Source organism: Gekko japonicus, unplaced genomic scaffold (assembly GCF_001447785.1).
Source record: "Gekko japonicus isolate JY-2015 unplaced genomic scaffold, Gekko_japonicus_V1.1 scaffold3325, whole genome shotgun sequence".
Lineage (NCBI taxonomy): Eukaryota > Metazoa > Chordata > Lepidosauria > Squamata > Gekkonidae > Gekko > Gekko japonicus.
In genome coordinates, this window is record NW_015175464.1 from 137432 (window position 1) to 160572 (window position 23141).

The following is a 23141-nucleotide window of genomic DNA, read 5'->3' on the forward strand; positions in this document are numbered from 1 at the left end:
CTGCCAGTCTGAGTGGACAATACTGACCCTGATGGACCAAAAGGTCTGATTCAGTATAACACGTACAAATAAAAAGGTCTGATTCAGTATATCACGTGCATTCCCATGTGCTCACCCCGCCCCCACCCTGGGACCGGAGCCCGATACCCTTGTCGAAGTGTGACCCAACCCCACGCAAATGGGACCAAAGTGCAGGGAAGGCCCCTACTTCCCGGAAACCCAGGGGGCATGGCTTGGCTTACTTCTGCTTCAGCTCCCGCACCTCTTGCTCGTGCGCGCCCACGCCGGGATGGTCTTGCGCGTTTTGTTTGGCAAGCTGCAGCTCAGCTGTCTGGAAGGAAAAGGGAGAGCGTGAGGGGCTCGGGAGGAAATGGAGGGATGTGTCAACCCCCACCCTCCTTCCAACAGAGCAACTGTGTGCGCCAATAGACCCAGACTCTGCCCTGTGTGCTGAACAATGCTCCCGCTAAATTGTGGGAGTCTTGTGAGCAAAAATTCTACTTTGTGAGCTCCTGGCATTAAAGTTGTGAGCAAGAGATTTGGCTGCTGCATAAATTAGTTTGCTCTGGAGCCCTCCTTCCTGAGCTGAGACAAAAAAGTGTGAGCCGGAGGCTGAAAAAACTGTGAGCCGGCTCACACTAACTCAGCTTAGAGGGAACACCGGCGCTGAATTCTGCCATTACCAAAATTAAGCCCAGTGGATCACAAAAGTATAATCAAAACGCAAATTGGTCGGCCCTGCCTCCTACTTGGTGGAACTCTCTGAGTGCGTTCAGACGGGGGCTTTAGGTGCCGGTTCCAACCGGTGTACTTACCGGCGTTCACACGGCGAACATCTGCCTCCCGTCCCTAACCGTTGTAAAGGCCTTTAAACCGTTGCACTCTGCCACTAGGTCCCCAAGTGGTGGTATCCTGAGTGCAACGGTTGCAATTGCTGTACCCCTCCGTCTGATTGCTCTCCACCGGTGCCTAGCCACTTCCGTTCGGAAGCCCGAGGCTTCTGATTTTTGCCCGCCATTTTTTTTCACTAAGTGATATGCGCTTGGGCGAAGCTTCGCCCTGAGCGTTTGTTGTTGTTGTTTTTTTTAAAAAAGCCCTTAGTGTAGCGTATCAGAGGAGTCCGGGACTTAAGGGAGGCCAGTTTGGTCTTTAAACTTTACCTTTACCTTACCTTTAAAGTTTAAATGTAATACGGGGTGTTTTGAGCATGCGCAAAGATCGCCATTCTGTGGATGGCTGCCTATGCGCATGCTCAAAGTGAGTTAAAAAAAAAAGCCGACGCCCGCAGCGTGTGAGCGGGCATACAGCGATGGGATCCGCAAAATGGAGGTGAGTGTGATCGCGTTTCAGCCGGCATAAACTGCACAGGTTCCAACCGGTACAGTTTATGCCGGCTGAAACGCCGCGTCTGAACGCACCCTCTGTCCACTAACATCAGGCCCCTGCGAGATCTGTTAGAATTCCGCAGGTTCTGCAAAGCAGAGACATTCCGCCAAACATACGGTTGAAGAAAGCGATGGTTTTTAATGGTTTTTAAACCCCTTTCTAACAACTAGTCGGTTCACCAACTGCTTTCCCCTCTCCCCCCATTGCTAATGTAAATTGGGGGGGGGGGGAGAGAACTGTATTATGGTGCTATGTGATGTCGGGCTTGAGGGAACTATATTTTTAGATTATTTAATGCAGGGGTGCCAAACTCATTTGTTATGAGGGCCGGATCTGACATAAATGAGACCTTGTTGGACCGGGCCATGGGTGTCATAAAATGCAATGCCAGGTCGCTTTATGAAGGACATAAACGCAAAGATTTTTTTAACTTAAAATAAAAACATGCTTAAAACATTAGCAGTCTTGCAATATTTTGTTTATTTAAGAGAAGAAGAAGAAGAAGAAGAAGAAGAAGAAGAAGAAGAAGAAGAAGAAGAAGAAGAAGAAGAAGAAGAAGAGGAGATTGGATTTATACCCTGACCTTCACTACCCAAAGGTGTCTCAGAGCGGCTTACAAACTCCTTTCCCTTCCCCTCCCCACAACAGACACCCTGTGAGGTGGGTGGGGCTGAGAGAACTCTGACACAAACTGCTCTTTTTCAAGGACAGCTGTGCCAGAATTATGGCTTGCCCAAGGTCACATCAGCAGGTGCCAGTGGAGGAGTGGGGAATCAAACCCGGTTCTCCCAGATTAGAGTCCGCGCACTTAACCACTACACCAAACTGACACCTCTTGCTCTGAATCACTGCATCAAAATGTCTGTGCTGTTGCAAACCTGAGTATGCTGTTCAAGTGTGCATCTGTAAGCTGCAAACCTACTTTTGATTTATTGACATTCACCACAGAAATCTCATGCTCAGAGTTTTGAGTCTGGGACCCAGGTTAAAACATGAAATGGCTGAGCGATTGAGAGAGTCTGGCGAAGCAAGCTGCGATGCAGCAGCAGCAGCAGAACTGGAAGCAGGAGATGGCCAGTTCCACTGCGGGCCTGATGGAAGCACCCCTGATTTAATGTATTTTATACGTATTTTATGAATTTGCTGAGCCCGCTTGCTTCCTCGCAGGTGGGCTTCCGTTTTCGAAGGCGCTTCCCATACCGAACCGAACACAGAGATCTGGAAGCCTGGAACATGGCACGCTGCGATGCCTACAACTCCAAGCGGGGATAGAGCGGAGAGCAGACGGAATCAAACTTAATTAAATGATGGGGATCGAAGTGTATCTGCTGCGGGAGATAGGGGGACCCCCAATTTACACATGTAATCCAGCCCCTCGTGGTTGTGGGGGAGTACATCGGGGCCAAGAAGGGATCTAGCACTTGCAGAAAGCAAAGCTTCGTAAGTATTCCAAGGGTCCCCAACCTTTTTTTTTTTTTTTTTGCAATTAATATTTTATTAATACTTTTTGAAACATGGTACAATAAAGGTAAAACATAAAACATTAATTTCCAGATTTCTAAATCATCAAAATACATTGAGTACAGAGTAATAGAACTGAATATTATCTAATAACATTTAACTTAAGAATTGCTTTTCAGTAGTTATTCGCTACAACTGTATATTTAATGATAAACAACCAGTGTTATGTTTATTTGAGAAGTCAAGAAGTATTATAGTTAAATGTATAATAATTTGAGATATATTGAGTTATTTGGTTGCATGTCATTTTTTGTGATCATTTCGAAGAAGGGTAGCCATTTTGTAGACAGAGTGGATTTTTGAGGAAAGTGGTCAATGTTTCTGACATGGTCTGTAATTTTCTCGAGGATGAAAAGGTCCCAGACTTTTGAGTACCACTGCTCAATCGTGGGGGGAAGGTGTGATTTCCATCTGGTTGCTATGCAGGTACGAGCTGCCACTATTAAGTTAAATATGAGATCTTTCCTAATCAATGGAATTTGCGGATCCTTCCAGATGTTGAGGAAAAGAATTTCTGGTTTCAGGGGTACTTCATATCCTGTGATACTTTTGATTTGCATAATAACTTCTTGCCAAAAAATAGTGATGATTGGACATTCCCACCAACAGTGAGCGTAAGAGCCGACACTCCCACACTTTCTCCAACACAGTGGTGAAGAATTTGATGAAGAAAATGCAAGTTGACGCGGTGTTAAGTACCAACGGGTAATGATTTTATATGACTGCATCTGTGTGTTGATGACCGGCGAAGTGAATGTAGATGAGGACCAGATTTTGTTCCATGTGTCTTCGGTAATCGTAATTCCACAATCTTTTTGCCATTTGTTTTTATAAGGTATGTCATTCTTATTATAAAGATCGAGTAGTAAATTGTAGACCTTAGAGATTAGTCCTTTTGACGAATTTCCCGTTGAATCAAGTATATTTTCAAAGGCTGATTTAGGAGGTGCTTGAGGTGAGAAAATTTTCCGGCTAGACATAACGTGATTAAGTTGAAGATAGAAGAACCAAGGGATAGAAGAGCGTAGTTTGTTTTCCAAGATCTGTTTTGAAAGAAGGCCTGTTTTGCTTGAGATATCTTTAATTCTTGTTAGTCCAGCCTTCCTAAATTTCTGCGCTATGTAGAGATCATTTCCCGGAGGGAACCAACTTTGAAAAAGAAATTCGGCTTGTCTGGAGGTGTCTGGCAATAATTTATATTTGAAAACATCCCATGTGTGGAGAATATCCGACAAGAAGGTATCATGTTTGATTTGTTTAGATCTTGTTTGTTGTGAACTCCATATTGTTTCTTGTATAGTTTTTGGTTGTAGAAGTGGATGAAAAGGTTGTGCCCAGGTAGCTTTGTCTTTGTAGCATAATAGCTTGATAGCTGAGACTAACATTACCGATTTATGATATAACGATAAATCAGGGTAGTTAAGGCCACCTTGTGCTCTTTTTCTCCTAAGGATCTTGAAGCTTGTTCTCTGTTTTTTCCCTTGCCACAGGAAGATGTTCATCTCTTTTTGCCATTTGTGGAGTAATGTAGAAGGAAGACCAATAGGAATTGCACGGAATAAAAAGAGCAGTTTTGGAAATAAGAAGTTTTTAATAAGATGTAGTCGATCTATGAATGAGAGCATTTGTTTATTCCAACTGGAAAGTGTATTTTGAATTTCTTGGAATTTTTGTAGGTGATTGATTTTAATTAGATTTTTAAGATCATGTGGGACATTGATCCCTAGGTAAGGCAAAGAAACTGGTTGCCATTGATAACTAAAGTTGTTCTGGATCTCTTGCTTCGTTGTTGCTGAAGTGCCTATGGGTAGTATGCATGATTTTGTTTGGTTGACTTTCAATCCAGATATTTGTCCAAAAGTACTTAAATGCTGTTGTAGTTTGTGTAATGATTCCAGTGGTTGTGTCAAGAAAAGAAGCATATCATCTGCAAAGAGGTTTAGTTTGAACTCGTAGTGACCTAGATGGATTCCAGAGATATTTTCATCACACCTTATTATTTCCGCTAAGGGTTCAAGTGCTAAAGCGAATAGGGCCGGTGATAGCGGGCATCCCTGCCTCGTTCCTCGATTCAAATGGAATGTCTTAGATGCAATATTATTAATTATAACCTGTGCTGATGGTTTTGAATATATGGCTGTTATAGTTCTTATGAAATTATCTCCAAATCGCATATGCTTTAACAGTTCGAGTAGGTAGTTTGTTTCAAGCGAATCGAACGCCTTCTCTATATCGAGGGAAAGCATTATGGCATCTATCTTCTGTATTTTGCAAGATGAGATGATGTGTAAGGCTTTATGAACGTTTTCCGTAACGTCTCTCCCTGGTATAAAACCAGATTGATCATGATGAATATAAGATGGTAAGATCGAGTTAAGGCGTTTGGTAACTAAAGCAGTAAAGATTTTGTAGTCTTGGTTGAGTAGGGAGATTGGCCGATATGAAGCCGGATTGGATGGTTCTTTTCCAGGTTTTGGGATCGTTATGATAGAGGCCATGTTCCAAGACGAGGGTAGAATACCCGAATCAAGAATTTCATTACAAGTCTTCGTTAGATGTGGGACAAGTATCAGTGCAAATTTTTTATAAAATTCGGCGGGGAATCCATCTGGTCCCGCTGTCTTGTTGTTTTTAAGTTTACGGATAATTGCATACACTTCTTGCTGATCAAATTGTTTTTCCAGATTCAGGCGATGTTCTTCAGTTAGTTGCCTAATGTTTGGATGCGAGGTTATAAATTGCTTGATTTGGGGTAGTGAAGGTGTTGAGGAAGAATACAGCTTGTTATAATATTCCCTGAATATTTCATTTATTTTGGATGATGAAGTATGCATATTACCCTTAGTGTCTCTTGCTGACATTATCGTCGTGGTTTTCCTGCGATCCTTGATCTTCCATGAAAGTAATTTTAATGACTTTGGTGAGTTAACCCAGTATCTTTGTTTTAGATAAAGAAGATTTTTTTGTATACTAGTACTTTCTATTGATTCCAAGAGTTTGCGTTCTGTGATGAGTTTCTTATAGATCTTCTTGCTGTTTGTTAATTTGTGTTGCGCTTCTAAATTCTTAATTCTCGAAATAGTTTCTGATTTGAGTGATTCTCTTTGCCTTTTCATGTAAGTTGCTATTGAAATTATTCTACCTCTGGTGACTGCTTTAAGGGCGTCCCATATTACTGCTGAGGACACATCTTCTGTACAATTAGTTTTGAAATATTGCTTCATGGTTTCCTCTATTTTGTTTATCACTTCTTCTTGTAATAATAGGGACTTATTTAGAGTCCAGTGCGTAGACCTCTGAGTTGTTGTATTTGCTTTCAGGGAGCACTGTACCCATGCGTGATCAGACCAGACTATTGGGCCTATGTTAGTGTCCATTAGCATGTCTTTTAATGATGTAGAGATGAGAATAAAATCTATTCTGGAGTAAGTTCCGTGTCTTGCAGAGTAGAAGGAGTAATCTTTAGAGGAAGGGTTTGCAAACCTCCACGTATCAAGCAAAAGATTCTTGTCCAATATTCCTTTTAGTTTGGTACATGAGGTAGGGTTCTTCTTATAACTGTTGCTGTGATGTGATCTGTCAAGATTTGGGTCTAAAATATAGTTAAAGTCTCCACCCAAGATCACTTCTCCTTCTTGAAAAAGTTGAAGCTCTTGTAAGGTTGTGTTCATGAAGCTTAGTTGATTCTCATTTGGGGCGTAGATTGAAACTAAAGTAACTTTTTTGTCTTCCAGTACTCCTTTAACGAAGATGAATCGACCTTTTGGATCCTTCTTGGTGGCCTGGTGCTGAAATCTCATTCTGCTAGAAATAAGGATTGCCACTCCTCGCGACTTTGAATTGCCGAATGCATGGAATTGTTGTTGTATCCATTTTCCTTTAAATGTACTTTGTGGGGATGGCCTAAGATGCGTTTCTTGGAGGAATGTAATGTCTGGATGGAGTTTATGTATGTTGGATAAGATACGTTGCCGTTTCACGGTGTTGTTCAGTCCTCGAACATTAAAAGAAATAACGTTCCACAAGGAAGCCATGTCAGGTTGTACAATATGAGATTGAGTTGACAGTGTAGTGAGTCACTTTCTCTTGCGTGTGAGGTAGTACTATGAATTCTAGTGTGTTTAATGAGTTATTTGTCACAACTTAGAGTTTTATGTGGTGTTGTGACTAAAGTTGTATTAAATGACTGTCCACTTAAATAGTAGTTATGTAACTTGGAAGCGTGTTGTTTATAATAAAAGTATTCCTGCTAGTTACAATATGTGTAAATTATTGTTAGTGAAATGTTCTCCTTCAACAATGTGTTTTTACGTGTCTTCCAATATATTTGTGTTATAAAAGAGTTACAATAAAGGATTTATATCACTGGCTGTTGTTTCTTAAATAAGCTAATTAATATTTGAAGTCAATAGAGAAGTAAGCACAAAAATGCAATAAGCTTAATTCAATAAAATAATACACATTTCAAGTAAAGATTTTAACTTTCTCCTAAGATAATTAACAGTTGCTTAAAATTTTAACTGCACTAAATCTTGTAAAAATAGCACAAATCTATTACTGTATTTTTACAGCGTAACAATAACAATGTGCACTTAATTCAATATAACACTAATGTTGTGGCTTATAACAAACTTCAACCTTTCTAGGAAAGCGTGCAATATAAGGTGTAATATCTAAGTTAAATAAGTCACAAGACTTAGTTCTGTAATACCTTATATGGTTGGCTCAATGACCTCGTAAATGCACAATTTATTCAGTTCTGTTCTTTGGGTTTTATTGCTAAAAAATCAAGCTTAGTTTCCCACTTTTTCTGGAAGCTTAAAAATGGATGATTAATAAAAAATATAAAATCTAAATTGATTCAGGAAGTTAATTAATCAAATATTACTTATTAGGTATTGACAAAAGGGTATAAATAATTATTAGTAATAAATATTATCAATTGAGAATAAGTTGATTGAATGTAATTATAAGAAGTAAATCAGGTATAATAAATTGATTCAAAATTTTATATACAGTCTCACTTAATCACTATAGGAGAACCCTACAGTGATTAATGGAGAACTCTCCAGGAACGAGACTGCAAAAAGTAAAAAGGCGGGTAAAAGAGAACGTTTCCCATCTCCCCCCCCCCAAACCTTCATGTTAATACGTAAAGCTTTAATTAGGGCACTTTAAGGCATATAAGATTTAAGCAATAGCATTTACATATAACAGGATCAATTTCACGCTGTATTCTTGTGAGGAATTGTGGTTGACTTTTAAATTTAACGAGCCGCCATTTTGCCTTCCGCGCGACGCTCTCTGTCATCCTGATCAGGTGAGTCAGGGTATTTCCTCTTCTGCGACAGCTTATTTGGATCAAAGTTCGCCATGAGATTCATCTTTTGCAGGAGGGTTTTGCCTGAATCTAAATCATGAGCGAAGAATTGTTTATCTTTGTGAGTCACTTGCAAGTTGATCAGATTAGACCATCGGTATCGGACTTTTGCTTGCCTTAAGGTTTCAGTGACAGGGCGCAAATCGCGCCTTTTTTGCAGCACCTCTTGTGGTAAGTCAGGAAAAACCGATATTTTACTGCCTTGAAATGAGAAAGATCCTTTGGTTCTGGCTTCATCTAAAATTCTCTTCCTTGTTCTTGCATCTGGTAGAACTGCAAGTATATCCCTAGGGCCTCTGCGAGTTGGGTGGTATTGTGAGCCTAAGCGAAATGCCGCCGCAACCACGGGAACAACATTGTCTTCAAGACCCATTTCGCGCGCCAGCCACTCAGCTATAAATATTTGTAGATCCACAGAGATATTCAGTGACTCTGGAAAACCCCTAAATTTTATGTTGGGGCGACGGCTGGCCGCTTCAAGTGATAAAACTCTGTCTTTAACATTACGGACTTCAGTTTCAATTAAGCCCACTTCTCCTTTAAGAGCAGCGCTCATTTCCTTAGCCTGATCTGCAGTCTGGGCGACTGAGGTGAGGGCGATTCTGAGGTCTGCAAATTGGTCGTTAATAGGTTTAATTAGGGCTGCCATATTTTCAAATAATTTGTGTTCAAGTGAGCTTAACATAGTCTCTAGCTTTTTTTCTGTCAGCACAGCTGATTTTTGCTTCGTACCTTGTTCTTCCGCGGCCATGTTAACGGAATCTTCTCCGCCTTCAGTCTCCATATTCGGAGGTTGGCTGGTTCTATTAAAGTAGTCTGTGATAGTTTTCCCTACTGGTATATTTGTGGCTGCTTTGTCTACAGACGTTTTGCCCATATTATTTAGCGATTTGAGCGATTTTTCAATCTATTTGTGAGGTTTGAGGGGTGAGGGATTGCGGAGCCGAATCTCTAGGCGTCCATTCACACCGGCGCCAAACCACGCCCCCCCGTCCCCAACCTTTTTGAGCCTGCAGGAGCCTTTGGAATTCTGACCCAGGGTGGTGGGCGGAGCCCCAAAGCAGCCGCCTCGGAAGGAGAAAGCAAGAGCCAATCACAAAGTGGCTGACACAGGAGGCGGAGCCAACCACAAAGTGCCAGGGAGTGAGGTCACGCAGAACCGATCGTGACGCTTCGACGCATCACGAAGACGCTCGGTTTAACAGGATGCCTTTATGTCTGCTTCACGAAGACGCTTGGTTTAACAGGATGCCTTTATGTCTGCACAGCCAATGAGGGGCCCTGCTGGGTAAAAGCCCCGCCTTGCCTCACCCACTTTCTAAAACCACTTGGTGGTCGCCAGGAAAGGTGTCGGTGAATGGCATGGCACCCACGGGCACCATGTTGGAGACCCTTGAAGTAATATGTTTATACAAGCTGCGGACCCATTTGGAATCATCGCAGGAGGGAATTTCACTCCACTGTACAAAGCCCGGACAGGATTCTCTATGCCCGCTGTACTGTGAGCACCCCCATTTCCGCCGCCTCTTTCTCCCTTGAACCACCTTTCAACAGCGCCCGGCATTCTGTCCCTTCCGGGGCACGCTCTGCCCTCACTGAGCCGTTACTTATTTATCTACATGATTTATAGTCCGCCTTCTTCATTGAGATTCAAGGCAGATAAAAGAGTCCGAGTCCAAGACAATCGATGGGCTGGTACACCCAACAAACAAAGCAGTGAGGTTTGGACTGCAGAAGTGCGAAAACAGAGAAAAAACGAAGTTGGAGCAAAGCTTAGGCGCGCGCTCACACGGCATCAAGCGACGCAGAAATCACAGAGTAGGGCATACAGCAACTGAATATTACTGTAAATAGCAGTATAGAAGAAGGAGAAGAGAGAAGAGATTGGTTTCATACCCCGCCCTTCACTCACAGTCTCAGAGTGGCTTACAATCGCCTTCCCTTCCCCTCCGCACAACAGACACCCTGTGAGGCAGGTGGGGCTGAGAGAGCTCTCTTGAGGACTGCTCTTGCGAGAACAGCTCTGAGAGAACTTGTGACTGACATAAGGTCACCCAGCCATGTGGAGTACAGTCCACGCTCCTAACCACTACATCACACTGGACTCCCACAGTCCACAGTCCCTACCCCTTTATCAAAGCATCTTTCTGAAACTCTTCTTTGCAGGACAGTCCTAGGATTGCCATACCCCACCCCCCCCGGTTGGGTGGGGTTTACTTGCTTTTTGTGGGTTCAACCTCCCACTAGCCAGCTGACAGGTGGGGGAAGCCCTGCCCCCAAGCCCCCATTTAAAGGGAAGTTTCCCTTTAAATAGTAGGAAGAAGAAGAGGAGGAGATTGGATGTCTCAGAGCAGCTTACAATCTCCTTTCCCTTCCCCTCCCCCCAACAGTCACCCTGTGAGGTAGGCGGGGCTGAGAGAACTCTTTCCAGAACTGTCCTTGAGGGAACAGCTCTGACGGAACTGTGGCTCACCCGAGGTCATCCAGCAGCTGCAAGCGGAGGAGTCGGGAGCCAAACCCGGTCCTCCCAGATTAGAGTCCGCGCACTTAAACCACTGCACCAGACTGGCTCTCAGGAAATAAAGCGGGGACGTGATGACGTCACGCAGTGATGTCACTGTGCTGGGGAGGTGGCCACGCCCCCTACCCCCCCCCCCCACGGCCAGGGAGAATATCGGACCCGGCAACCCTACCTAACTGGGGACGTGGAAGAGTATGGTACAGCCCAGTCTCGCCAGCTAAGCAGGGTCAGTACTTGGATGGGAGAACGGTAAGGAAGGCTCTGCAGGGGAAGGTGATGGCCAGCCGCCTCTGCTTCTCACTCTTCTCGAAAGCCCCTTGCTGGGGTTGCCGTAAGTCATTGCAACTTGACAGCACAGCCACACTGAGAGCCAGCTTGGTGTAGTGGTTAGGTGCACGGACTCTAATCTGGGAGAACCGGGTTTGATTCCCCACTCCTCCACATGCAGCTGCTGGTGTGACCTTGGGCAAGCCGTAGCTCTGATAACAGCTGTCCTTGAAAAAGAGCAGAGCTCTCTCAGCCCCGCCTACCTTGCAGGGTGTCTGTGGTGGGGAGGGGAAGGGAAAGGAGTTTGTAAGCCGCTCTGAGACTCTTGAATAGTGAAGGGCGGGGTATAAATCCAATCTCTTCTTCTTTGTCACGTGCAGGTCCAATTGCCTGTGGACCAAAAAAGCCCTCCTGAATAATTCATCTTTGCATGGCCACGAAGGGCTTTATATGCGATCGCCCATCCCTTGAATTGAGCTTGGTGACTGACGGGCAGCCGGTGGAGCGACTGCAGACTGGGAGCGACATGCATGCTTCGTTGAGCTGCTGACAGCTGAGCTGTGGCATTCGGGAGTTTCAGAGTTGATTCCAAGGGGAGACCTGTGTAGAGTACATTACAGTAGTCTAGTCTCAAGAGCCTGCTTGGTGTAGTGGCTAAGAGCGGCAGACTCTAATCGAGACCTGGGTGTGATTCCCCACTCCTCCTCCACATAAAGCCAGCTGGATGACCTTGGGTCAGTCCCAGCTTTCTCGGAGCTGTTCTCTCAAGAACAGTTCTCTGACAGCTCTCTCAGCCCCACCTACCTCACAGGGTGTCTGTTGTGGGGACAGGAAGGGAAGATGATTGTAAGTCACTCTGAGACTCCTTCGGGTAGAGAAGAGTGGGGTATAAAAACCAGCTCTTCTTCTTACAAGTACTTCTCCATCCAAAGAGTTATTAACACATGGAATTCACTGGCGCAGGAAATGGTGGCGGCTACAAGTCCAGACAGCTTCAAGAGGGGATTGGGTGAACATCTGGGGCAGAGGTCCATCTGTGGCTAATAGCCACAAGGCACAGATGGAACACACTGTCTGGGTCAAGTGATGCTCTGTATTCTTGGTGCTTAGGGGGCAACAGTGGGAGGGCTTCTGGAGTTCTGGCCCCACTGGCGGATCTCCTGATGGCACCTGGGTTTTGGACACTGTGTGACACAGAGTGTTGGGCTGGATGGGCCACTGGCCTGATCCAACATGGCTTCTCTGATGTTCTTACCATGGCATAGGAGGAGGGAAGACTTCCTGGCTAAATTAAATTGGAAGAAAGAGGGTTTTTTGCATTTGTGTTAACTTGCTTTTAGAAGAGCAATGCCAGATCCGCTTCAGGCCCCCGGAGGGCTTCCATCAGGCCCGCAGTGGAACTGGCCATCTCCTCCTTCCAGTTCTGCTGCTGCATCATAGCCTGCTTCACCAGACTCTCTTAATCACTCAGCCATTTCATGTTTTCACCTGGGTCCTAGACTCAGAACTCTTGAGCATGAGATTTCTGTGGTGTCCATGAATCAAAAGTAGGTTTGCAGCTTACAGAGCTAATGTTTTAAGCATGTTTTTATTGTAAGTAAAAAAAAAAAATCTTGGTGTTTGTGTCCTTTATAAAGTATACATCTCCGCTATCCGGCATTACATTTTATGACACATGTCGCCCGTCCCAACAAGGTCTCATTTATGTCAGATCCGGCCCGCAGAACAAATGAGTTCGACACCCCAGCCCTAGTCTCTTAAAGTGAGCAAGGGTCAGAGAGCCAGCATGACCTCTGTCTTGTCTGGGTTAAGTTTCCGTTTGTTATATGGATAACGCCCAGTTCCAAAGCTACACAGGATTTCTCCTAGATGCTTCACACAGAGGTTGAATAACATGGGGGGACTCCACAGGACATTTCCCACAATGAACATAGCTGGTTTCCGATGGCAACCCTTTGAGTCTGGTGACTCCGGTCCATGAGGAACGACAGAACCAGTTCAAAGAAACACCCAGTTTGGGGTAGTGGTCAGGAGCGCAGACTCCAATCTGGGAGAACCGGATTTGATTCCCCACTCCTCCACATGCAGCTGCTGGTGTGAACTTGGGTCAGTCACAAGTTCTCTCAGAGCTGTTCTCTCAAGGGCAGTCCCTGAGAGAGCTCTCCCAGCCCCACCTGCCTCACAGGGTGTCTGTTGTGGGGAGGGGAAGGGAAAGGAGACTGTGAGCTGCTCTGAGACCCCGAGTGAAGAGCGGGCTATGAATCCAATCTCTTCTTCTTCTTCTGCCTACTCCTGCATCCAAACGCCTCAACAGGATGGCAGGATCCAAAGCAACAAGGGCATCTGACCAATCCAGGAGGAGCGTCAAAGAGCTTTTGTCTACATTCAGGCAGCGGCCAACACCTGAGCCCGCAAGAGACGTCTCTGTCCCATAGCCTGGCCTGAAACCTGCCTGAAAAGGGTTCAGAGTGCGTGAGTTACTCAAAAAGACCTGCTTCTGAGGGCAGCCATTTTGGTCTGCAATGAAACAGTGAGATTCAAGTCCAGAAGCCCCTTAGAGAACAAGAGTCAAATCTCCCTTTGCCAGATACAAGCAGGAACAGTCCTCATATCCATTCCTACTTGTATTGGATGAAGGCAGCGTCGACTCTCGAAAGCTCATCCTCTGGAGATCTTGTTGGGTTCTGAGGTGCTACTGGACTCGAATCAAGAAGACGAAGAAGACGACGAAGAAGAAGAAGAGATTGGATTCATACCCCGCCCTTCACTACCCGAAGGAGTCTCAGAGCGGCTCCCAATCTCCTTTCCCTTCCCCTCCCCACAACAGACACCCTGGGAGGTAGGCGGGGCCGAGAGAGCTCTCTCGAGAACTGCCCTTGAGAGAACAGCTCTGAAAGGACTTGTGACTGACCCAAGGTCACACCAACTGGCTGCACGTGGAAAAGCTGGGACCCAAACCCGGTTCTCCCAGATTAGAGTTCACGCTCCTAACCACTACACCAAGGTGGCTCTCAGCTACTGCGCTGTTGATCACTTTTCCCAGGAAGGGCAGCTTAGAGACTGGGCGATAACTGGCCACAATGTTTTTCTGTGGGGATGTGAGTTTTTGGAAAGCGGCGGACAGAGAACCCCCTCTTTGAGTGGCCAAAGAGCGGGGCCCTGTGTTCGTGACTGTTTATGATGCACATCAAGGGCTCATTAAACATGGAGGGCAGTTCCCCTTTCCCTTCTACTGGGGTGGTTATTCCACAGTCCGATTCTGTCTGCCTGAGGTCTCCCCGCGACTGTAAAGGAACACTGACTTTCTCTGTGAGGGGCCGGTCTTACAGCTTCCGTGACTGGCGTGGCTGTTGGCTACTTTACTATTAATAGCAGCATCATTTTTCTTTTAAAAATAGAGCTTTTACAGAGCTGCTAAAAGGAACACCTTCTCCCCCAGGGACTGGGAAAGATGACGGAGGCATATTTACCTCACGGCTAAACTCTTCAGGCCTCCCCCCCCCTTTCTGAACCTGAAGGCGACACTAAGGCCTCATGACGGACCATGAAATGGTGTAACCTTCCTTTAAAGCTACCGGCGGCACCGCAACATCATGGGGCAGTGAGTTCCACAAGCTAATTCTGGGGTTAGCTCTTTCCTTGTAGAGAACACACAGCAGTAATATGTTGGGATTAAGGTTTCTCCAGGATTCACAGTGTCCTCTCCTAAGAGAACGCACGAGAAGACGGGAGGATGAAACGGGAATCAAACTGGTTTGCATTTGCAGAAGAGAGAAAAGTTCACATAGCGCCGCCCCCCATTCCTCCTTCCCCCTCTCACCAGCTTGAGTTTCTCTTTCTCCTTATCTTGGAGACGGCTCAAGTGTTGGGCGAGGTCCGCCCGCCCGCGGGGACCCTCCAGCTGTCCTTTGATCTGCAGGATTTCCTGCGAGATCCCGTTGAAGGCCTGTGTGATCTCGTGCACCAGCTGACGGTAGCGGACGAAGTCGTACGAGGGACCGCTTCTCAGGTAGGCCCGGTGGCCTCTGTGGACAGAAAAGTACCGTGAAAGGGGAGCGCAAATGTCACCCTCCCTGGTCAGGTGTGACCTGGCAAACCCCGCTGTTAGCACCTTTGATCGGGCCAGTGGCTGAGAGTTCCAAAGGTCAATTATGTCCTGCGAGTACAGCAGGAGGAGGAGGAGGAGAGTGGATTTATGCCCCGCCCTTCACTACCCAAAGGAGTCTCAGAGTGGCTTACAATCTCCTTCCCCTCCCCACAACAGACACCCTGTGAGGGAGGTGGGGCTGAGAGAGCTCTTTCAAGAACTGCCCTTGAGAGAACAGCTCTGAGAGACCTTGTGACTGACCCAAGGCCACACCAGCAGCTGCATGTGGAGGAGCGGGGAATCAAATCCTGTTCTCCAGATTAGAGTCCGGGCTCCTAACCAATACCAAGCAGTGCAGGGTCAAATTGGATAGCCTTTCCGGTTCCCCTCCCGGAACACAAAACACCAGCCAAAATGAGCAGGAAGGAGCCTGGTAAACAACGGGGGCGGCTGGCCTGGAAGTTCAGTTAAGCCTGCCAAGCTGCTCATTAGGCAGGTAGAGGGAAGAACCCTCCCCGCTCCGTGACCTCCGACAGGATCTTTCTGGGCCGCCCTTTCGAAAGGCATTATTATGTTAGCCATGCTTCCCCTCTCGGAGAGGAGGTTGCCCGGGGAGGGGCTGTCACCCACATCCCCTGCAGCGGAAAAAGGCCCGCTGGCTTGGAACCGCGGAGGGTTCTCGGGGTTGGGCGTCGGATTCTTGATCCCCAGAGGTAAATTACCCACACCCCCGGTCCCCCCTTCCGCGCTTGCTTTGCAAATAGAAGACAGGTGTCTGGGGTGGAGCGTTCTCTTTTCGGCTCATCTGGAGTTCATCAAGCACCCGGAGAGACGGCCCTGGGTGGGGAGGAGAAGGCAGAGGCCTCTGGCTGGGCCCCTTTCCCAGAAGGACAGGGCGGCCCAGAAACGAAAAGGGCGTTGGCGTGTACAAAGGGGGAAGCCACGGAAGGGGAGCCACCCCCGGGCATCTCACGGGCACGCCGCAGAGTATCTGCCAGGAACTTCCCGGGAGGACCTTTCGATTATGGCAAAAACGAGTTCGACTTGAGGACTCTGAAATCTACCGATAACAGGGGTCCCCCAACCCTTTTGAGCCTGTGGGTGCCTTTGGCATTCTGACATAGTGCGGTGGGTGGAGCCACAAAATGGCTGCTGCAGCTTAACTTCCGTCACACAGTGAAAATCTTTGTGCTGAGGTGACAGAAGAAGAAGAGGAGGAGGAGAAGATTGGGAGAAGAAGAGATTGGGCTCGTACCCCGCCCTTCACTACCCAAAGGAGTCTCAGAGCGGTTTACAATCTCCTTTCCCTTCCCTTCCCCACGACAGACACCCTGTGAGGTGGGTGGGGCTGAGAGAGCTCTCCCGAGGACTGCCCTTGAGAGAACAGCTCTGAAAGAACTTATGACTGACCCAAGGCCACACCAGCAGCTGCCTGTGGAGGAGCGGGGAATCAAACCCCGTTCTCCCAGTTTAGAGTCCGTGCCCCTAACCACTACACCGAACTTTAAGCTGTTGCCAAAGCAACATTTTCAAAAATCTGCACAGCCAATCAAATCACCGATGGCCAATCAGAAGCCTTGCTGGACAAAAGCCCCACCCACTTTCTAAAAACTTTCCACGGGTGCCAGGAAAGGAGTCCGCGGGTGCCACGTTGTGGATGCTTGATCTAGAACCATTTTTTATCCTGGAGCACAGGACGGGTACATCGATTGTGCTCTTGCAACACCCCAGGGAGGTAAAGTTGGGCTGAGTGCCTGCCCCGAGCCACCCTGCGCCCCTCGAGATACCCCCCCCCAAATCCTCGCTCTGATTCTGCCGTTTCCTTGTAGCGATCAAACCTCACTCCACATCATTTCTGATTTCTCACACTAACTTGTTTCTGTTGAAACGTACGCGGTTTCTTTTCAGCATTCTCTGTATATCAGAGACAGTCCATTTTATGTACGCTGTACAAACAAATGACACAATGCATGCATAGACGCGGTCTAAATTGTCAACGATTCTACAAATCTGAGTGTAAAAAGCAGAGAACAGAAACCACGGCTCAAAATACACAGGAGAGAAAGGGTGAGAGAGAGATCGTTTGTTTATTCCAACTCCCCTGGGTGGATTAAAAGTTACTCCTGTTTCTCCTTAAATATGAGAAAGACGCAAGGACCTGGGATGTGGATTTTGACGGCGTCGTCTTCTCCCATTTCTAACGCAGAAAGGCAGTCTTGGATAGGCGGAAGCATTCCCAGATGGAGTAAAGTTAGTTCCAATTTAGGCCTAGATGAGCTAACTCGATACCGGATGTATCAGGATTAGTTCTCAGCTCATGCCAAATGTATATAGTTAAGTTCTGAGTTACCCCTTGGATGGATTAAGACAGTCCTGGATGTATTAAGATCCGTTTCGACTCAGTTCCAGATGTGTCAAGATGGTCCCAGATATAGCAGGGCGAGTTCTGTGCTCGTTCCGGATGTATTAAGACAGTCCTGGATGTGTTAGGGTGAGTTCTGAGTTACTAACACATGAACTGAGACAGGGCTTAGTTCTGTGCTAAGATCCCATGAACTGACAGTCCCAGATATGTTCAAGTTAATTTTCAGTTGGTCCCAGATGTGTTAAGATTAATTCCAAGTTAGTCCCAGATGTGTTAAGCCTGATTCCAAGTTAGTCCCAGATGTATTCAGACAGCCCTAGATGGATGAAGACCAGTTCTGGGTTACGCCCTAGTGTACAAAGAGAGCTCCAGACCTATTAAAGATGGTTGTGGGTTAGTTCTAGATGTGTTAATGTTAACTCTATGTTAGTCACAAATGCATTAAGACAGGGCCGGATGTCTTCGGGTTAGTTCTGAGTTAGTAACGCATGAATCAAGACCGTTCCAGATGTGTTGAGCTTAATTTTCAGTTGCTGCCAGATGTGTTAAGACTAATTCCAAAGAACAAAGTTTGAGTCCAGTGGCATTCAAGATATAAGCTTTTGTGCGCATGCACACTTCTTCAGATATGTAGGTATCTTTTGGACTTCTACTGGCACTCTCCTATAATTCCCCTTTCCTCATAACCAACGCTCCCTCTAAGCTGTGGAGTCTTGTGAGCAAAAATTCTACTTTGTGAGCTACAGGCATTATTTATTTATTAGTTCAATTTATACCCGTGATTTGGCTATGGCAGAAATCAGTTTGCTCTGGAGCCCTCCTTCCTGAGCTAAGACAAAAATGGGTGAGCCGGAGGCTAAAAAAACTGCGCCAGCTCACACTAACTCAGCTTAGAGTGAACACTGCTCATAGTCCCTCCCCCCAGGGAGGCTGGGGAGTTAGGATTTCTCCGTCATCTTATACACCCAGCGATTCGAAAGCCTCGGCGAGTAGATAAAATGGGAACCACTCCTTAGAGAGGGTGGGCACACCAACTCCCCTGTGGGAAGGTGTTAGCTGTCGGTTGGGACGTCCTGCTCCAGGATCGGAAGGCGGAAGAAACTACTTGGCTACAAAAATCCCTGCAGTGGGATGCTCCGGCCAGGTGGTGGCAGTGTGGCGATACGACATATGGGTCCTGAAGCCCCAACGTCATCAAGCCGGTCGACGCAGCCGTTCGGGACATGACTGATCCAAGCCAGAGACGTTTCCACCGTGCAGTCACGGCATGTGCAATTGAAAATGAATCGTATGTTGTCTTTCCTATCCCCTATGAAAACATTGTTAGTCCCCTGTCTAAAAGTGTAACTGTAAATCACTTTGAGCCCACTTGTGGGGAAAGCGATTAATAAATCGAAATCGAAGCACTGAACAGATACTGTTTCTACCTACTGTTATTTATTGGATCGTTTTAATGTAATTTGTATGAGATTGTGTATTATTTGTTGTAAGTTGCCCTGAGCCATACACGTAGGGAAGGGCGGCATAGTAAATCTAATTTAACAAATACATAAATAAATAAACGAAATCTGATATGGATATGTATCTGAAGAAGAGTGCGTGCACATGAGAGCTTAGACCTTGAATAAAATTTTGTTGGTCTTAAAGGGGCCACCGGACTCTAAATTCATGCACGAATCGGGACAGACACACACAAAAGCTTATACTCATGCACACGAAAGCTGATACCCAGAATTCAACTTTGTTGGTCTTAGAGCCACTGCACTCAAACTTTGTTCTGCTGCTTCGGACCAACATGGCGACCCACCTGAAACTAATTCCAAGTTAGTCCCAGATGTATTAAGACAGCCCTAAATGGATGAAGGTCAGATCTGGATTAGGCCCTATTGCATTAAGAGAATTCCAGATGCAGAAAAGGTGGTTGTGAGTTAGTTCTACACGTATTAACATTAACTCTATGAAAGAGGAGAGCGCAAAAGTGGGCTTGAAGCTCAACATCAAAAAAACTAAGATCATGGCATCCGGCCCCATCACTCCTTGGCAAATAGAAGGGGAAGTCGTGGAAGTAGTGACAGACTTCACGTTCCTGGGATCCCAGATCACCGCAGACTGTGACAGCAGCCATGAAATTAAAAGACGCCTGCTCCTTGGGAGGAAAGCGAAGGCGAACCTAAACAGCATGATAAAAAGTAGAGACATCACCCTGCCAACAAAAGTCCGCATGGTCAAAGCAATGGTATTCCCAGTAGTCATGTATGGCTGCGAGAGTTGGTCTATAAGGAAGGCCGAGCGCCGAAGAATAGACTCTTTTGAACTATGGTGCTGGAGAAGACTCTTGAGAGTCCCTTGGACTGCAAGAAGATCAAATCAGTCAATCCTAAAAGAAATCAACCCTGACTGTTCCCTGGAAGGCCAGATAATGAAACTGAAGCTCAAATACTTTGGCCACCCAATGAGAAGGGAGCACTCACTGGAGAAGACCCTGATGCTGGGAAAGACTGAAGGTCAAAGAAGACGGGGACGGCAAAGGATGAGATGGTTAGACAGTGTCATAGATGCAACGAACATGAAGTTGAGCAAACCTCAGAGGACGGCGGAAGACCGGAAGGCCTGGCGTGATCTGGTCCATGGGGTCGCAAACAGTCGGACCCGACTGTGCGACTGAATAACAAAAGTTGCAAATACATTAAGACAGACCCGGATGTATTAGGGTTAATTCTGAGTTAGTCCCGGATATACTAAAACAGCCCCGGAGGAAATCAAGGTCCATTCTAAGTTAGTCCCAGATAGATTTTGCAAAGCCTGAATCCAAAAAGGCAGAGCAAAGGTAGGCTGTGAGGAAGAACCCCCCCCTCCCACGACGGATACTCACTCCTCAAAGAGGCGATAGGCTTCCACACGTTCACTCTGCAGACTGTAGAAGCGGCGGACTAAGGCCGGCACATCGTCCTCCGCCTGCAGAAGGAAACAAGACGCTGATACAGAGCACAGGGAGCAGTTATCTTTGCCCTTCTCCGCCACCACCAGAACTCGGAATGGAAAACGGCCAGATAATTTAGCTGTCCTTGCCATAGAAATTGGGGATAACTTATAGCCTAACCTGCAGTGGCTCAAGTGGTTAAGACGCTGAGCTGCAGACCGGAAGGTCGGTAGTTCAGCAGTTCGAGACCTGAGCGCCGCGTGATGGAGTGAGCGCCCGTCTCTGGCCCCAGCTCCTGCCAACCTAGCAGTTCGAAAGCAAGAAATTGCAAGTAGATAAATAGGTACCACTTCGGTGGGAAGGTAACGGAGTTCCGTGCACCTCGGCGTCTAGTCATGCCGGCCACATGACCACGGAAACGTCTTCAGACAGCGCTGGCTCTTCGGCTTGGAAACAGAGATGAGCACCGCATCCCTAGAGTCGGATTCGACTGGTTTTCGAGCAAGGGAAACATTTACCTTTACCTATAGCCTAACACTGAATACAGGTGTTTTAAAAAAACAAACCAAAACCCAAACACAGGCCAAACTTCTTCAGGTCCTCTGCACCGTGTTAAGCTGTCATTTGGAAAATGGTCTTTGTGTTCACCCAGAGTTGGCTTTTCTTGAAAGAAAACAAAAAGGGGTTGGATGCGTTTTGCGCAGGAACGTCCCGCTACAGTGGCGGGCTTGCAAACCTTCAGGCGGTAGAAAACAGCAGAAAAATGCCAAGGGAAGACCATCAAAGATTAAATGCACTTGACATGTCTGAGTTTAGGATATATTATTTAAATTACAAATAAACATCTATAACGAGTTGGTCCATGACCCAAAGCAAATAGAAACACAAGGTCCCCAAATCTAATCATATTTGCTCCTGGTGTATCATTCATCAACACTGAAATGCAAATAAGCATAACAGTAACTGCGCTCACAAGTGCCAATAACACGGCATGCACATAAATCCAACCGATCTAAATGCAATAAAAGTGTCCAAAGACCTCCTGCGGTCTTAAATCAAGCAGACCACTAAAAAAAAAAAATCTCCTATAGCCGAACAACACCTTTCCTAGGTATATGGACGTCTCAGTTTGGTTTGTGAGGAACCCTGGGATTCAATATAGATAAAAGAACTGGGAGTCAATGTAATTCTCTTAGAAATCGGGTTGCATTACTCAGCCACTAATCCAGAGGAAGAGAAATTGAAACGTCCATATACCTAGGAAAGGCGTTGTTCAGCTATAGATTTTTCACTGGTCGTCCTCTGCTTGATTTATGACTGCAGGAGGTCTTCGGACACTTTTATTGCACTTAAGGCAAGGAGAATCCACCGGTTGGATTTATGTGCATACCTTGTTACTGTTGTGTTTATTTGTATTTCAACGTGGATGCATGACATGCCAAAAGCACATATGATTTCAAGTGCATTTAATCTTTGATGGTCTGCCCTTCGTGTTTTCCTACTGTTTTCTACTATTACACGCTAGGGATCCTTGTTTTGTCTGCAAGCGGTGGCTGCAGATCTCTGGGGATTACAAGGGATGTCCAGGCGAAAGAGATCAGTTCCCCTGGAAAAAATGGCTGCTTTGGAAGGTGGACTCTATGAAATTAATAAGAACGTAAGAGAAGCCAATGTTGGATCAGGCCAATGGCCCATCCAATCCAACACTCTGTCACACAGTGGCCAAAAATACCAGGTGCCATCAGGAGGTCCAGCAGTGGGGCCAGGACGCTAGAAGCCCTCCCACTGTTGCCCCCCCCCAAGCACCAAGAATACAGAGCATCACTTGCCCCAGACCAAGAGTTCCTATTGATACCATGTGGCTAATAGGCACTGATGGACCTCTGCTCCATATGCTTATCCAATTCCCTCTTGAAGCCATCCATGCTTGTAGCTGCCACCACCTCCTGTGGCAGTGAATTCCATGTGTCAATCACTCTTTGGGTGAAGAAGGACTTCCTTTTATCCGTTCTAACCCAACTGCTCAGCAATTTCATTGAATGCCCAGGAGTTCTTGTATCGTGAGAAAGGGAGAAAAGTACTTCTTTTTCTACCTGCTCTGTCCCAGGCATAATCTTATAAACCTCGATTGTGTCACCCCTCAGCCGTCGTTTCTCCAAGCTGAAGAGCCCCAAGCGCTTTAACCTTTCTTCATAGGGAAAGTGTTCCAACCCTTTTATCATTCTAGTTGCCCTTTTCTGCACTTTTTCCAATGCTATAATATCCTTTTTGAGGTGTGGTGACCAGAACTGTACACAGTACCAATGCTCCCTCTAAGCTGTGGAGTCTTGCGAGCAAAAATTCTACTTTGTAAGCCACTGGCATTAAAGTTGTGAGCGAGCAACTGGGCTGCTGCATAAATTAGTTTGCTCTGTGGCCATCCTTCCTGAGCTAAGACAAAATTGTGTGAGTCGGAGGCTAAAAAACTGTGAGCCGGCTCACACTAACTCAGCTTAGAGTGAACACTGCACAGTACTCCAAATGAGGTTGCACCCTCGATTTAGACAGGCACATGATGATACTGGCTGATCTGTTTTCAATTCCCTTCCTAATAATCCCCAGCATCGCGTTGGCCTTTTTTTAAATTGCAGTTGCATACTGCCTAGACAGTTTCATTGAGTTTTCTACTACGACTCCAAGATCTCTCTCTTGGTC

General features: G+C 46.3%; 1 protein-coding gene across 1 annotated transcript in view; it reads right to left on the bottom strand.

Moving 5' to 3' along the window:
• LOC107122789 (chromosome unknown open reading frame, human C19orf60) overlaps positions 1-23141 on the bottom strand; it is a gene marked incomplete at its 5' end in the record, with an annotated part of 31286 nt that overhangs the window by 1989 nt on the left and 6156 nt on the right. Inside the window, 3 exons of the mRNA XM_015425926.1 lie at positions 243-331; positions 14896-15100; positions 20400-20482. Of these exons, the coding sequence (XP_015281412.1) occupies positions 243-331; positions 14896-15100; positions 20400-20482 (377 nt within the window). The remainder of the gene's footprint in view (positions 1-242; positions 332-14895; positions 15101-20399; positions 20483-23141) is intronic.